We start from the raw sequence: 13,290 nt of genomic DNA, 5'->3' as shown, positions 1-13,290 counted from the left end.
AAAGAAAGAAAGAAAGAAAGAAAGAAAGAAAGAAAGAAAGAAAGAAAGAAAGAAAGAAAGAAAGAAAGAAAGAAAGAAAGAAAGAAAGAAAGAAAGAAAGAAAGAAAGAAAGAAAGATGATATCCTGCAGTTCAGTTTGCTGGTGTTTACAAAAACACTGTATTTACATATAAAATACACGTGATTTATTCTGTGTATGTTGTGAGTTTTATTCCTGTAAGAGGTCACGTGTTTATTTTAGATTAAAAAAAAAAAAATTCCAACATTTCTCCATGAAATCGCCTCGAAGCTGCAGCTGAAGAATCGTATGTGCAGCAGGACACTCTGTGACCGAAGATGTCGGCATGCAGCGGTCATGTGGAGGAAGTGAAGCGAAGCACATCGGTGACCTGACGCACATCCTTCATCTGAGCTTTGGGAGCACAAGAGAACATTATTGGAGGAAAAATTAAATCTTAGTCAAGTCCATGAGCTTGTTTTTCTAAAGTTGAATCCCTGTAATATCAATTACTTACATAGAATCTTTCAGCCTGAACAGAAACACTAACAATGCAATGCTGCTCAGTAATATTACTCAAGTAAAAAGTGATGAATCTGAAAATATTACATGAAAATGTACGTAGACCAACAAATGTGCATCATAGCTGAATGAATCATTCTCAAAGGCCCCGAACAAACCTTTCATTTTTGTATTCTTTTGAATGGTGAGGAGTTAAAACTCACATAAGAAAAGATAAAACTGTCCACACTATTCAAAACACACAAATCTCCTGTTGTATATGTTCAATGGGAACATTTTAATATTTGTATCGAGGATCCATGAACTTTCTACTCAAATAAAGTCAAATAAGAGCAATTTATTCCGGTGTAATCCTCAGGCAGCCTATCAGGGGAGTTTCTGGGAGTCTTCAGGAGTGCTGACAGCTCAGAGCAACGATGCTGAGCGCCGCTGGAATGAATGAATAAATAACAACACTTGTACGATGCTCGTATCTCCATGTTGGTGTTACTGGCTTCGATGAAACACTTCAGATGAGACACTGCAAGAAAAAACACAAAGAAAGAAACGATTTTTCATGCACTCGTCAATTTGGGAGATTTTGCTTCCGTAACATCTTTTTTTTCACACTGGAGAGAAACATTAAACTCGTGTTTATTTATTATTATATTTATTTCTAAAAAACATAGATTTAATTTTTTTGGCTATGAAGGGTATATTCTGGTTTATGGAGCTGTAGAAAGAGAAATCCAAACGTCCTTCTATCAAAATCTTTGAAAAGTTAACAAAATGAAATGAGAGATTTTAATCTGGCTTCATCTAATGACCAGATTTCTCTTCTGGAAAGTTATGCAAATTAGCGCATCATTAATGAGATAAATAAAAATTGTTCAATCCCATGGAGAATTTATCCACTAATTATTTTTTTTCACCCTATTCAAGACTATCTCAGGCAGTTTTATTAATTATGAGGAATACATGGAGTCAAATTAAATTACATATCATTTTAAAAGGACACGTATTATTACCAAAGCAACAAAAAATACAACCATTTACATTATTTAGATTTTGCAGCTGATGCAAAATATCATAAATAGTCTCATTTTATAAAAGTGACTCATTGTTTATCTAAATGTGTTTAAAATCTGTATCTAGGTGTTGAGACTCCTCTCCGTGCTGGATGGAGCCTTCAGCCCCCAACCTTCAATAATCCTGTAAACGCCCCTGGATACAGTTAGTCACAGGCTACCGGATAACAACAGGATGACCCTCATGGCTCATGTGATCGCTGATGAACCGGGGAGGAAACGACCCGCGGCTGGGACGGGTCTGCTCCGCGAGGCGCGCGGATGATTGGAGACGATCTCCTTCATTCCGCCCATCGACACGACACGACACGACACGACACGACACGACACGCCTTCTCCCGCACGATCCAAACTACAAGTGGAGAAGCAGAGGGAGGAGTTGAGGAAGAGTTTAGCAGGTGAGCTGTTGGTCATCTCCAACGAGCTCGATCACAGGGGGACTAATTATTCATGCCGTAGCTAAATGGCGGAGGAACTGTTACTGCAGAACAATGCAAACCTCAGCACGGTAAGTGCAAACACTCTGGATCTGCTCCTTTGGGATGTTGTTGTTTTCATCAGTGCATTTGAACAAAACTATATATTTCTTTCATTGGGCCCTTTTTTAGTCCTCTTATATCTTTGTAAATATGTCATGAAGGCCTCCTGATCTTATCTTCTCCATTACTGCCAAAAAACTAATAAAGTGCCATGAAGAAGATCAGTAGGTGGTTCGAGGTGAAGGTTCATGTCAGTTGCTGCTTGACATGAAAAAGTCGTGTACAGTATTTTACAACATGTACACATCCCAAACTTCCTTTAAGTCTCCATGAGTATGTAAAAAAGAAAGAAAGACAAACTAACAACAAAATATACTTTTCAGAGTAAAAGTCCACATTTTAAACATGAAAAGTTACTTTGACTAAAGTAATGCAACATGTGAAGAGCTGCACATCTGACAGATAATCAACCTAAATGGACGCTTACTGGCCCGCTTTGTCTCCTCTGGGCTATTTTAACGTGTAGTCGTCTAACTCTGTCCACCAGGCCATGATGGGCTAAATTAGGTTTCATTAGGGAACTGGGCTGTCATTGTTCGGTCAGAGCAGAGGGTATCTCCGCTGTCTGCTCAGTAGTAACACGCCGTCCTGTGTTTGGCTTCAGAATATCTCCGAGGATATGAGGATCTCGTGAACTGTAGTTTTATGGTGTGGGTGGGGATGTTGTGTGGTCATGTGCACGGCTACCGGTCGTCCGAAGGTAGGACGGTCAATAAGACCTTATAATCCCGCTGACCTTTATCTCAGAGGTCAGCTGAGCTGTGTGTCTGGAATTTAGGACGGCAGCCAAGAAAAATACAGGAGGCTGCCTTCGTCCCTTTGAATGTGACTTCAAGGGCCAGAAAAAGTAGCAGGCGTGAGAAAAACTTGATCTGCGACGGTGGAAGGTCAGATTCATATTCATTTATAACATAAACCTTCATAATACTCATTAATGATGTGTTGATCTCGGCAACGTCCACCAAACAGACTGAAAACGTGCAGAACATTTAGTATCTCAGCTGTAAACCATCCAGTTTACTGGAGGCTTTATTTCAGGGTTATTATGAATCTGGAGGGTTTTTTCTTTCTGGATCAGATTCTTTATCTCCGAGTGTAAAAACATCTTCTGAACAGGTCACTGATCATTTTACCGTGTCGTTTTTCTCACTCGGTATTTTCCTCCGTCTTTTCCGCAGCATCTCACGAAGTCCCTGCTGGCGGTGGCGTTCCTGGCCTCCTTCGGCAGCTCCATGCTCTACGGCTACAACCTGGCCGTCGTCAACTCTCCCGCTCAGGTTGGTGTCTCCGCCACATCGTCCACATGGTCCACATCGTCCACATCGTCGTCGCTGACCCGAGCGCCGACAGAATTTTCACGCTTTCATGTCAACTATCATAATATTCTAAGTTCATAAACACTGTGAAGCTCAGTTTGTGTGTCATGTGGAGTCATGCGGCCTCACCGTGTCATCGGCGTTCTCCGTCTCTGATCCATCATGTGCTTCGTTGTGTCCCTTCCATGTTGGATTGGACGCGGAGCGGTGACTAAGTTGTAAATCATTCCTGTTTGGCCTCGGACGCCTCACGGCGAACACGTGAGCGCGTTCAGAGACGCGTCGAACGCTCCTGTCGGGGACTTTGTTCAGAAACGCAGTTGCACCTTCAGCTCGGAGCGCATCAACACATGACGGGTTCCTGTCTCACGTCTTTCATCACTGAAGGAGACGGGTTCCTGTCTCACGTCTTTCATCACTGAAGGAGACGGGTTCCTGTCTCACGTCTTTCATCACTGAAGGAGACGGGTTCCTGTCTCACGTCTTTCATCACTGAAGGAGACGGATTCCTGTCTCACGTCTTTCATCACTGAAGGAGACGGGTTCCTGTCTCACGTCTTTCATCACTGAAGGAGACGGATTCCTGTCTCACGTCTTTCATCACTGAAGGAGACGGGTTCCTGTCTCACGTCTTTCATCACTGAAGGAGACGGGTTCCTGTCTCACGTCTTTCATCACTGAAGGAGACGGGACGCGAGCAAGAAGCTCGTATCTGCAGATCCAAACATTCTGTCCACAATTAACCAAATTACACGACATTTTCTACCAATTAACAGTTTACATTCTTTGTAGAAAACCCTGATTCAGTTTGCCACCACTGTGTTGTGGGTCAGGAACTAAGGTGTTGGTTCTGATGGTGCCACCGTGGGAACCCGCGGTCCCACACCCGTCGTTCCAAGAGAACATGTTCATGTCACGTGTCGCCTGGCATGGAAAGAAAGCTGCTTCTTGTTCAGGCATCAAAAACCACGTGGTGAAAGTAAATAACGTTACGTACGTTGTTTTGTCTCCTTGGCGACAGTCCTGTGTTTGTTCCATGAAACGACCTCCGACCCCTCCACACTTATTGGACCCTGGTGATACATGTGTGTACTTATCACACCGAGGTGATGCTGAACTCGGCGGATTACAGACGTCGGCGTGAGACGAGACTTTACTGGATGATTGATTTGGAATATTCTTCATGTGTATGGTACCATGAAGATGACGTATAGCTACACAAGACAAAAAGAATCTGATCCCTGATTGTGAATATTAATAAATAGGACAATGTGATGCACAGCTGATTGCCATTAACACTGGTATTAAAGGTATCAGATAAATGTGTAGGAATAAATTGCACCACCTGAGATGAAGTGGGTTTCCTGTAACGGACCCTCCAGGACCATTGGATGGAGGTGGAGGTGGAGGTTTCACTGTCAGATGAACCCGGAGGACGTCTGAGGCTCCCTGCTGGGCCTCTCGGCACATTTTCTTCTGCAAGAATAACCTCAGTTATTCTTTCAAGCTCGCCGTTTATGACCATTAATTGTTGATGATGTCAAATTTTATGGCCACCATATTTATACTGCAGGTCCGTGGGGTTGTTTGAGTGTACAAATTAAATCTGGTTATTTTTACTTTTGCAGGATTTGGGTTTAAATGTGTTCAAAATAAATGAATTTAGCAACTTTTGTTTTGTTTAAAAGGCAAAAAATAAACCGGATTTAGTGGAAAACTAAATAAGATATCGAGGAGAGGAGAATCAACATGATTTGATTACACTGGAATGAATTTCTCGTGCCCTGTGGTACAACATTATGATATGATATAATAATAATAATAAGTTCATTCTCTGTGTGGCACCAGTACATCAAAGACTTCTACAACGAGACGCTGGTAGAAACGTACGACTGGAGTCCAGAAGAGAACATCATCACCATCTTGTACTCCCTCACTGTGTCCATCTTTGCTATCGGTGGGATGACCGGAGCGCTACTGGTCGGCAAACTGGTTACCAAATATGGAAGGTTAGTGTGTGTGTGTGTGTGTGTGTGTGTGTGTGTGTGTGTGTGTGTGTGTGTGTGTGTGTGTGTGTGTGTGTGTGTGTGTGTGTGTGTGTGTGTGTGTGTGTGTGTGTGTTAGTAAAAAAACAAAAAACATCTACCTGTGCTTGATAAAGTTGAGAGTCACTGTGTGCTCACAGGAAAGGGACGCTGGTGAGATCGGCGGTGCTCGTGTTCATCGGAGGAGCTCTGATGGGCTTCAGCAGATGGTGCAGGAATCCTGCCATGGTCATCGTTGGGCGCTTCATCACAGGAGTGCACTCAGGTAGGCCCGACATGGCCTGCATGGCCAAATCAAATGTAATAGTATTATTTCAGCCCCATATGTGTCTTTAATTGGAGGAAATGCAAAGCTGCATGTTTTACATACTACAACCTATAAATAGCTTTATCAGTTAAACCAGCTGCGTTTACTGAGAGTTCGCAGGCTAATAAACTAAACTATAAATAAAATGGATGTGAAAATAAGCTGTGTTTCTTCTTGTCAACAGGGATCTCTCTCAGCGTGGTGCCGATGTACCTCGGTGAGATCGCCCCCAAGAACCTGCGGGGCTTCCTGGGCCTCGTTCCCAGCATCCACATCTGTCTGGGCGTCTTCATCGCTCAGGTCCTCGGGCTCTCCGAGCTGCTGGGAAAGGTACTCCGTCGACTGATAGCTGGACCATCCCGATCTGTCCAGCAAAAGTTGATGTAGTTATTATTTATTAGAATCTAGGTCTGATTTAGCTGCAAACTCTTTAAGCCAGAAAGTTCACAGCTCTCAAAAAACATAAAGACCTCCAGGACAGAGTGACGCATTCGATCTCAGCTTAAAACTATTTGAAGCACACAAATGCATTGATGCACATTTATATGTCACTTACAGGCTCGAATAAGTTTCTTTCTGCAGAGTGTGAACAGGCTGTCATCTATAATTAGAGAACAACGTTTACGTAACATGTCCAGCTGGCTTTCTCCTCCTCGTATTCATGGGTTTTTTTTTCTTCCTGTTTCTGGCAAAACTTGATCAGGTGATGCGCTTTCCATCTGCCCGCTAACAACATGTCCAATGTGTGCAACAGCTTTCCAGAGAGTTCAAGCTTAAAGGACAGGAACTTGTACATCATATACTTACCACAGATAATAGGTGGAACAGATTTTTGGTAATCTGTCACACAGGAAGAACACTGGCCTCTGCTGCTGTCCCTGGTGGTGTTTCCTACCTTCGTCCAGCTGATGCTGTTGCCATGGTTTCCAGAGAGTCCCCGCTACCTGCTGATAGAGAAGAGGAATGTGCACGCCACCATCGCAGGTCAGAGTCAATTCTTCTTCTCCTTTCCTGCATTTGTTGACCATATGAAGTAAAGTACCAAATATTCCTCATAATAAACAAGTTGAAGATCAGAACATGAAATGTTTGAGGCGACGTTGGCCGTTAAATTAAATAAAACAAACTGAAGAATCAGCGACTATCAGCTCTGTCACACCGCATCACCGGTTGTCCTGAGATTTCTGAACTGGTGTTCGTCTCTGTGTTGCAGCTCTGAAGTGGCTCCGTAATAAAGGAGACATCCAGGCTGAGGTGGAGGAGATGCAGGAGGAGCAGCGCTCTCTGTCCTCCATCGAGACGCTGTCCGTCCGCGGCCTCCTCACGGACCGCTGCGTCCGCTGGCAGGTCATCACTATCGTGGTGCTCAACGTCGGCATGCAGCTGTCTGGGATCGATGCGGTGGGTGGCGGGAGCATTGTCTGCGTGTCTTTGCGTGTGTGCGCGCTCACACTTTGAATGTGCAACAACTCTGCAGTTATCACGAGAGCGAGAGCTCGCAGTGCTTCGGTTCCCGGTCGTGTTCCTCCCGTCTGTCCGTACATCACAGCCCCTGAGCAGGCGGCATCGTGACCACGCCTCATTATCTCCTCGTCCTCGCTCAGCGTTACTTCACAGAACAAGGTCCGCCCATCCCAACATCAAGTCAAACACATCTATGTGCTCATTGCTTCCTGTGGATGGAAGCTCCAGGCACGCCGCCTCATATGCTCGTACCATTTCCCAGCAGGGGGCCCCCCCGCCGAGTGTCTCGGCCCCAGCTGTTCCAGACAGGAACATTGGAAGAACCCACGAGTCCAAATCTGAGACACAAAAAGCAAAAATAATGGAAGTATCAATGTTTTCCTTACGATCTTAAGAATTTTATGAAAATGAGTCAACCGTGTACAAGATGGCGTCAACAGCAGCAACAAACGGATGTTTTGCAGTTGCTTGTACCAGCGAATTGACAGAGTCACCGTGTGACGAGAGGACGCCACCGGCTCGTTTCTTCTGTGAAATGAAGTTCATTCAAGTTGGCTTTGAGTTTTTATGGTTGCACTTGGTTCCCTCTCTTCTGTTATCAAGACAAATACCTGCTTTAGTGAAACTGCAGAGGCGTATCTGCACTTATGCAGATGAAGTTGTCTGTTTTAATGGTGGATGTTGTGTCAGTCAGATGTGTGTGCTGTGATGAGATCAGAGATCCTTCAACGAAAACAGTCACTAATCTTTTGGATCGCAGCTCCTACGCTGATGTCGTCCAACAGAAATCCTTTGAGCCCTTAAAGTCAGTTTTCTTTTGTTTGAACTTGGAAGCCAAACATTACATCTGATTAAAATAACGCATGATTCTCATTTCTTGACTTTTCAGTTCAGTGAGGAAGAATTTCAGCCGTGTAGTAAATTCATCTTCACAATACATTTCATGTTTCAAAATTGATCTGTAACTTTTTCAAATTGTTTGTGCTTGTTGAGGCTCTCTGCTTTGATACAGGCGTACGTACGGCTGCACACCTCGCTGCCGCGATGCTGATGAAATGCTATATGTATAGTTACTAAATCAACGAGACAGCGTTTAACTGCAGCGATCACGAGCTCGTCCACACCTCATCAATGATGGATGTGGCATCAGCAAAGTGTGATTAATGAGAACACGCAAATTAATTTCAAGGGGAGCACTTGTCAGGAGTCCATACTGATGAAAGGCTGTATCTCAAAAGCATGAGTGATGGCCGGCCGCGCGGTAATGATCGCTGATGAATCACATGGAGGGACTTTTTGGAAACCTAAAGAAAGACAAGGCAAACTTTGATTTCCAATGTGTGTCCATCTGTCTGTTCTCCGACATACTCATCATATTAATTCATGTCATTCTCAATTTCAGATCTGGTTCTACACAAATGACATATTCAATAACGCGGGAATCCCAGAGCCTCGTATTCAGTACACCACGGTGGGAACGGGGGCCATCGAGGTCATCTCCGGGATGCTGGGGGTGAGCGGACGTCTTCTCATTTAACTCTGAAATTATAGTGTTGAAAATAACAGGCCAGCTGATCCATTAATAGTTTTAATCATCGATCAAATCTGCCAATTAATAAAAGTAAGTTGTAAAACAAAGATTTCTGGGTCAGAAGTGAGATGAAAACAGACGTCGACGTGTTGACGTCTTCACACGCGGAGCTGAAATCAGATTATAACCGATTATTGACTCATAAACTGAAACAGCTTTCTAAGATCAGTCATTTAGTCATGAATGAGCAGGTACTTCTGATTCAGTTTTTAGGTTTATTGTTCTGTGTATGTTTTTTGTTTTGTCGTGTTTGTATGAAAGGAAGCTGAGCTTATTACTGCTGTAGTATTATTTGTTGCTACGCTTTTTAAAGCTCTGTTACTACGTTTGACTTTTTTAAATATATTTATAAATCATGCACCAAACAAATGAACAACGTGATGTAACTTGTCAGATTACTAAATGTTACATAAAAGTACAGAATATTTGTGAAGAGAGGAAGATTAGTGAATCAGCATGATGTCAGTAGGTCACAGCTTCCTGCTTCTGTCGGTTGTTCAGTGTTTCACCATCGAGCGTGTCGGCAGAAGACCTCTGATAATCGGCGGCTTCCTCTTCATGGCTCTCTGCTGTGCCGGGATCACCGTGTCGGTGCTCTTCCAGGTACACGTCATCTCATATCCTGCTGCTGGACGAATATATGAACTGAATTTAGTTTTAAAAAAAGGGCCTGAGGACAATATCAAATTTATGTAATTTACATAAACTAAAATCTGTCTATTTTGTGATTAGTTTCCTTAAAACTGTCTCACTTTGTTCCCTTTTTTTTGCATGAAACCATAAAACCATACAATTAATAAGAACGTGGGTGTCAGACAGACTTTTATCGTCATTATTGGCCTTTTATTAGCAGGATTATCGGTAAAAACAAATATATGTTCTCTTCAGTCGGTTTAGAAATCCGTTATTTGTCCCTTTTACAGTTTTGTTTTTTAACAGCACAAGCAAGAAAGTAATTATGTATAATTATGAATTAAATGTCAGAAGCCCCACGTGGAACAAATCATATGACTAATATGTTACATTTAATCAAAAAGATTGAGTTCAAATCGTGCATCAGCGTTTACAACTCATGACTTGTGTTCGACCAATCACAGGCTCACTTGGCCTTCATGCGCTACGTCAGCGTGGGCTGCGTCGTCGGGATCATCGCCGGCTTCTGCATCGGTCCAGGTAAGAACTGGAGTCCGTCTGCATCTGGCAGGAAAACTCTTTCCATGGGAAGCTTTTCCTCCCACGCAGCAGCAGGAGGAGCCGGTCTGTAAGGTAACACTGCTCCCTGCTGGAAACCTGCACAACAGCAGCATCCCTCCGACACGCCGCTCCTCTCACTGTGAAGACGTATTGTATTTCATTACTCTTGTAAATTACCAAATCCTAACTGCCACACTATACATCCGCTCCCACAGACATTTGTACGCCGGCTGAGATGAGCGAAGTGAATTAAGAGGCAATAGTTTACGACGTCGGGAGCCACGTCGAGCCGGCGAACCTGCGACGATGATGAATTAGTACAAATCTGGTTTACATAACGTCATTCTTCAAGCCGGCAAAATCCATACCTCAGCATCCAAGAATTTCTGCTGCTGCAATTAGACTTTTAATGGCTCATTGTTCACAAGCTCGCCGTGATGAATACGGTTTCCTCTCAGACGAAACCTCGCTTGCTCGAAGACGCCCTCCCGTACACACCGCCGATGTTGACAAATTACGGCCTCGTTATTGGTTTGACGATATTAAAGCTTTCTCTGTGCACTGATCATGCACAGATAATGAGGACGTCATTCGGAAAGCTGATCATTACAGCTTTTACTAATGCGTATTTCTCCTTCATAGCCTTTCACTTCTAACAATGAGGAATCGTGTGTTTAAAGCTAAGACGGCATCTCGTGGATCCGCCGCATCAAACTAATGAAGCTTTTCTGTTTTCTTGAGGTTGAGATTTGGAGTTTGGCCCACCTGACAGACGTCTTCCTCTCCTCAGTAATTATGAACACGTAATGAAGTACGTGCAGAAAAGGGAGCGAGATATAACAGCACTTGGTCTTAAGGAGCATCATCATCTGTTTTTATCATCTTCTCTTTATTCTGAATGAGTGCCAATGAGCAGTCCTGAGTGGGGATATTGATAAACTAATTGATGAATGGAGATGCTAATGTTAATTTCACAACACCCACTAGACTCACACGTAACACAAACCAACAGATCCACCTGACTTCGTGTGGAGCGGCTCAGGTTGCTGCTTTTGTCTAAATGTGAGCTTTAAATACGATACGAATATGTTTTTGTCTCCTCTGAACAGCCGGTGTGCCTTTCCTGATCACCGCCGAGCTCTTTAAGCAGTCGCACCGCCCGGCTGCCTACACGGTCGCTGGCTGTCTCAACTGGTTGTCCAACTTCACCATTGGCTTCCTCTTTCCCTTCCTAGAGGTGAGCAAACTCATATCCCACTTATTGTTCAGATTGTGCTGCTCAGATGTCTTTTTGTGTGAAATATTCACCCTGAAATGAACAAAGTGGGTTTGAAATGTGCAGCAGATGTCAAACGGCCCGAAACACTTCAGTGTAAAAGAAGGTCTTCTGTTCCTGGATGTCCTGACGATCGTCACGCTGTCAGACGCCGGGCAGTTATGAGATGAACTATGTGGCTTTGTTAGAATAGAGATGACTCCCCAAAAAACATAAAATGACCAATTAAAATCCCGACCTTGCGTCTGTCATTGACCTCAGTGTTGTTCCAGGAGGATAATGAACTGTTCATCTGCATTCATTCTGGATACAGATCTTTAAAAAGAACATGGTTTCTCTATCAGACTAAATGTGTGAATAGAACAACGTCTCAGCGGTCAGAAGAACATATTTGTTCATTTGGAGCTTCGCTAGCAGTTTCCCTCTGCTTCCAGTCTTTGTGCTAAGCTAGGCTAGGCATCCTGCACAGGATTGTTTCAGTAAGGAACTAACCGATCACGTGACTGTGGCTTTGAAGTTAAAAAAAAAGAAAAAGAAAAAAAAGAAATGTTCTTCTTGCATGTTTTTATATTTTGTCGAACTCCCTTAGAAATAGTTCTGGCGAGATTTTTCTTTAAAGCTCCACTAATGAATATTTTCTTATTAACATTAGCTCATAATAACACATCATGTGAAAGATGTCATTTGTAGAGACGATACTGCAGATTAATGCTCCATAACGCTGCAATCTGCTCCCGCTTCGCTGGCAGCTTTAGCGTCTTTCAGCTTGTTGTTTTGGTTTTACCGCCCACAGCTTCACTCTCACTGCTCTTCCAGTGTCTCTTCAGAAGAACACAGCTGCTCATTATTATTATTATTATTATTATTATTATTATTATTATTATGATAAATTAAACTGCTGCTGCTTTAACATTTCCAACTTCTGGCCTTTAAAATAACGAATCCATGGATGAATAAATTACAGCTTTACATGGTCTCAGGTTCGGATTCAATTCAAGTTAATCTGCTTTATTGATCTTTTATTAACTTCACTGTGTTTAAGAACTGTGTTGGATGTGTTTGTGTATTTGGGTGAAACGTGGTGTTATCTGGCGTCTTCCCTCCAGATCTCGATGGGTCCGTACTGTTACCTCATCTTCTGCGCCATCTGCTTGGGAGTGTCCGTCTACACCATCTTCATCATCCCGGAGACCAGGAGCAAAACCTTCATGGAGATCAGCCAGATGTTCGCCGCCAGGAACAACATCCTGGAAGAAGAGCTGACGTCCAACGGTCACCTGAAGTTGAACATGATGAACGGCTACGGAACCGCCGGTCACCACGGCGAGAAGTAGGAAGCAGGCGGCCGGTGGAGGAGGAGCTCCGAAGAGCTCCGCCCACACGTCGATGGTGAAGCCTGGAAGAAGTACAAAGAGGAACTGTGGTCACGAAATCTGCTGCGTTATGCGAAAACTACGAAGTCTACCGAGTACACAATGAACAGTTTTACACGCTGAAGGAAATGTTCACCGTCGACGTTTCTGTACATCAGACACCGAACCGACACGCTCATCCGTTTCAAAACAACCATCCGTCACATTTTAATCCATTTCTTGGTTTTTATGGGACCCGAGTTGATTTCTCAGAAGTTGTTCGCTCCACGTTAGTTTCACGGCTTTTTGAAAACAACCTGAGATCTCTTGGTTGTTCACGCGTTGAGTGAATGTTTATTTAGTGACACAGGAAGGAATGTATGAAAACTATATCTCCCATGTTTCATTCAGTCGCTAAAGGTCACAAGACATCATGTGAATATGATATTTATAGCTACAGTATGTTTACAGAGTTCGAGGTGAAAATAACTGTTTTGTCTCTCTTTGTGGGAGAGAGCTGGATTTTGTGGCTACTGTAGTAGTCATTTCATGTCTTATACAAAAATACCTGCACATTTATTTATCACAAGTTTTTTTTCCCTTTTTAAACTGCTGTATG

The 13,290-nt window shown here is 43.3% G+C and overlaps 1 protein-coding gene across 1 annotated transcript; it reads left to right on the top strand.

The window, feature by feature from the left end:
• The first annotated feature begins 2,050 nt into the window (after window positions 1–2,050).
• slc2a15b (solute carrier family 2 member 15b) lies at window positions 2,051–12,653 on the top strand. The gene is made up of 12 exons (XM_069704874.1): window positions 2,051–2,095; window positions 3,305–3,403; window positions 5,291–5,451; window positions 5,628–5,752; window positions 5,979–6,124; window positions 6,646–6,778; window positions 7,008–7,195; window positions 8,661–8,771; window positions 9,351–9,452; window positions 9,947–10,022; window positions 11,153–11,280; window positions 12,426–12,653. The coding sequence occupies exons 1-12, from the start codon at window positions 2,051–2,053 to the stop codon at window positions 12,651–12,653; spliced, it is 1,542 nt and encodes a 513-aa protein (XP_069560975.1).
• Window positions 12,654–13,290: the final 637 nt, after the last annotated feature.

The sequence above is a fragment of the Brachyistius frenatus genome, unplaced genomic scaffold (assembly GCF_029030835.1).
Source record: "Brachyistius frenatus isolate BFR_SWC_R1_liver_20210118 unplaced genomic scaffold, ASM2903083v1 Contig_53, whole genome shotgun sequence".
NCBI classification, from domain to species: Eukaryota; Metazoa; Chordata; class Actinopteri; family Embiotocidae; genus Brachyistius; species Brachyistius frenatus.
The sequence above is the reverse complement of the archived record's forward strand: the minus strand, read 5'-3'. Positions and strand labels throughout refer to the sequence as shown.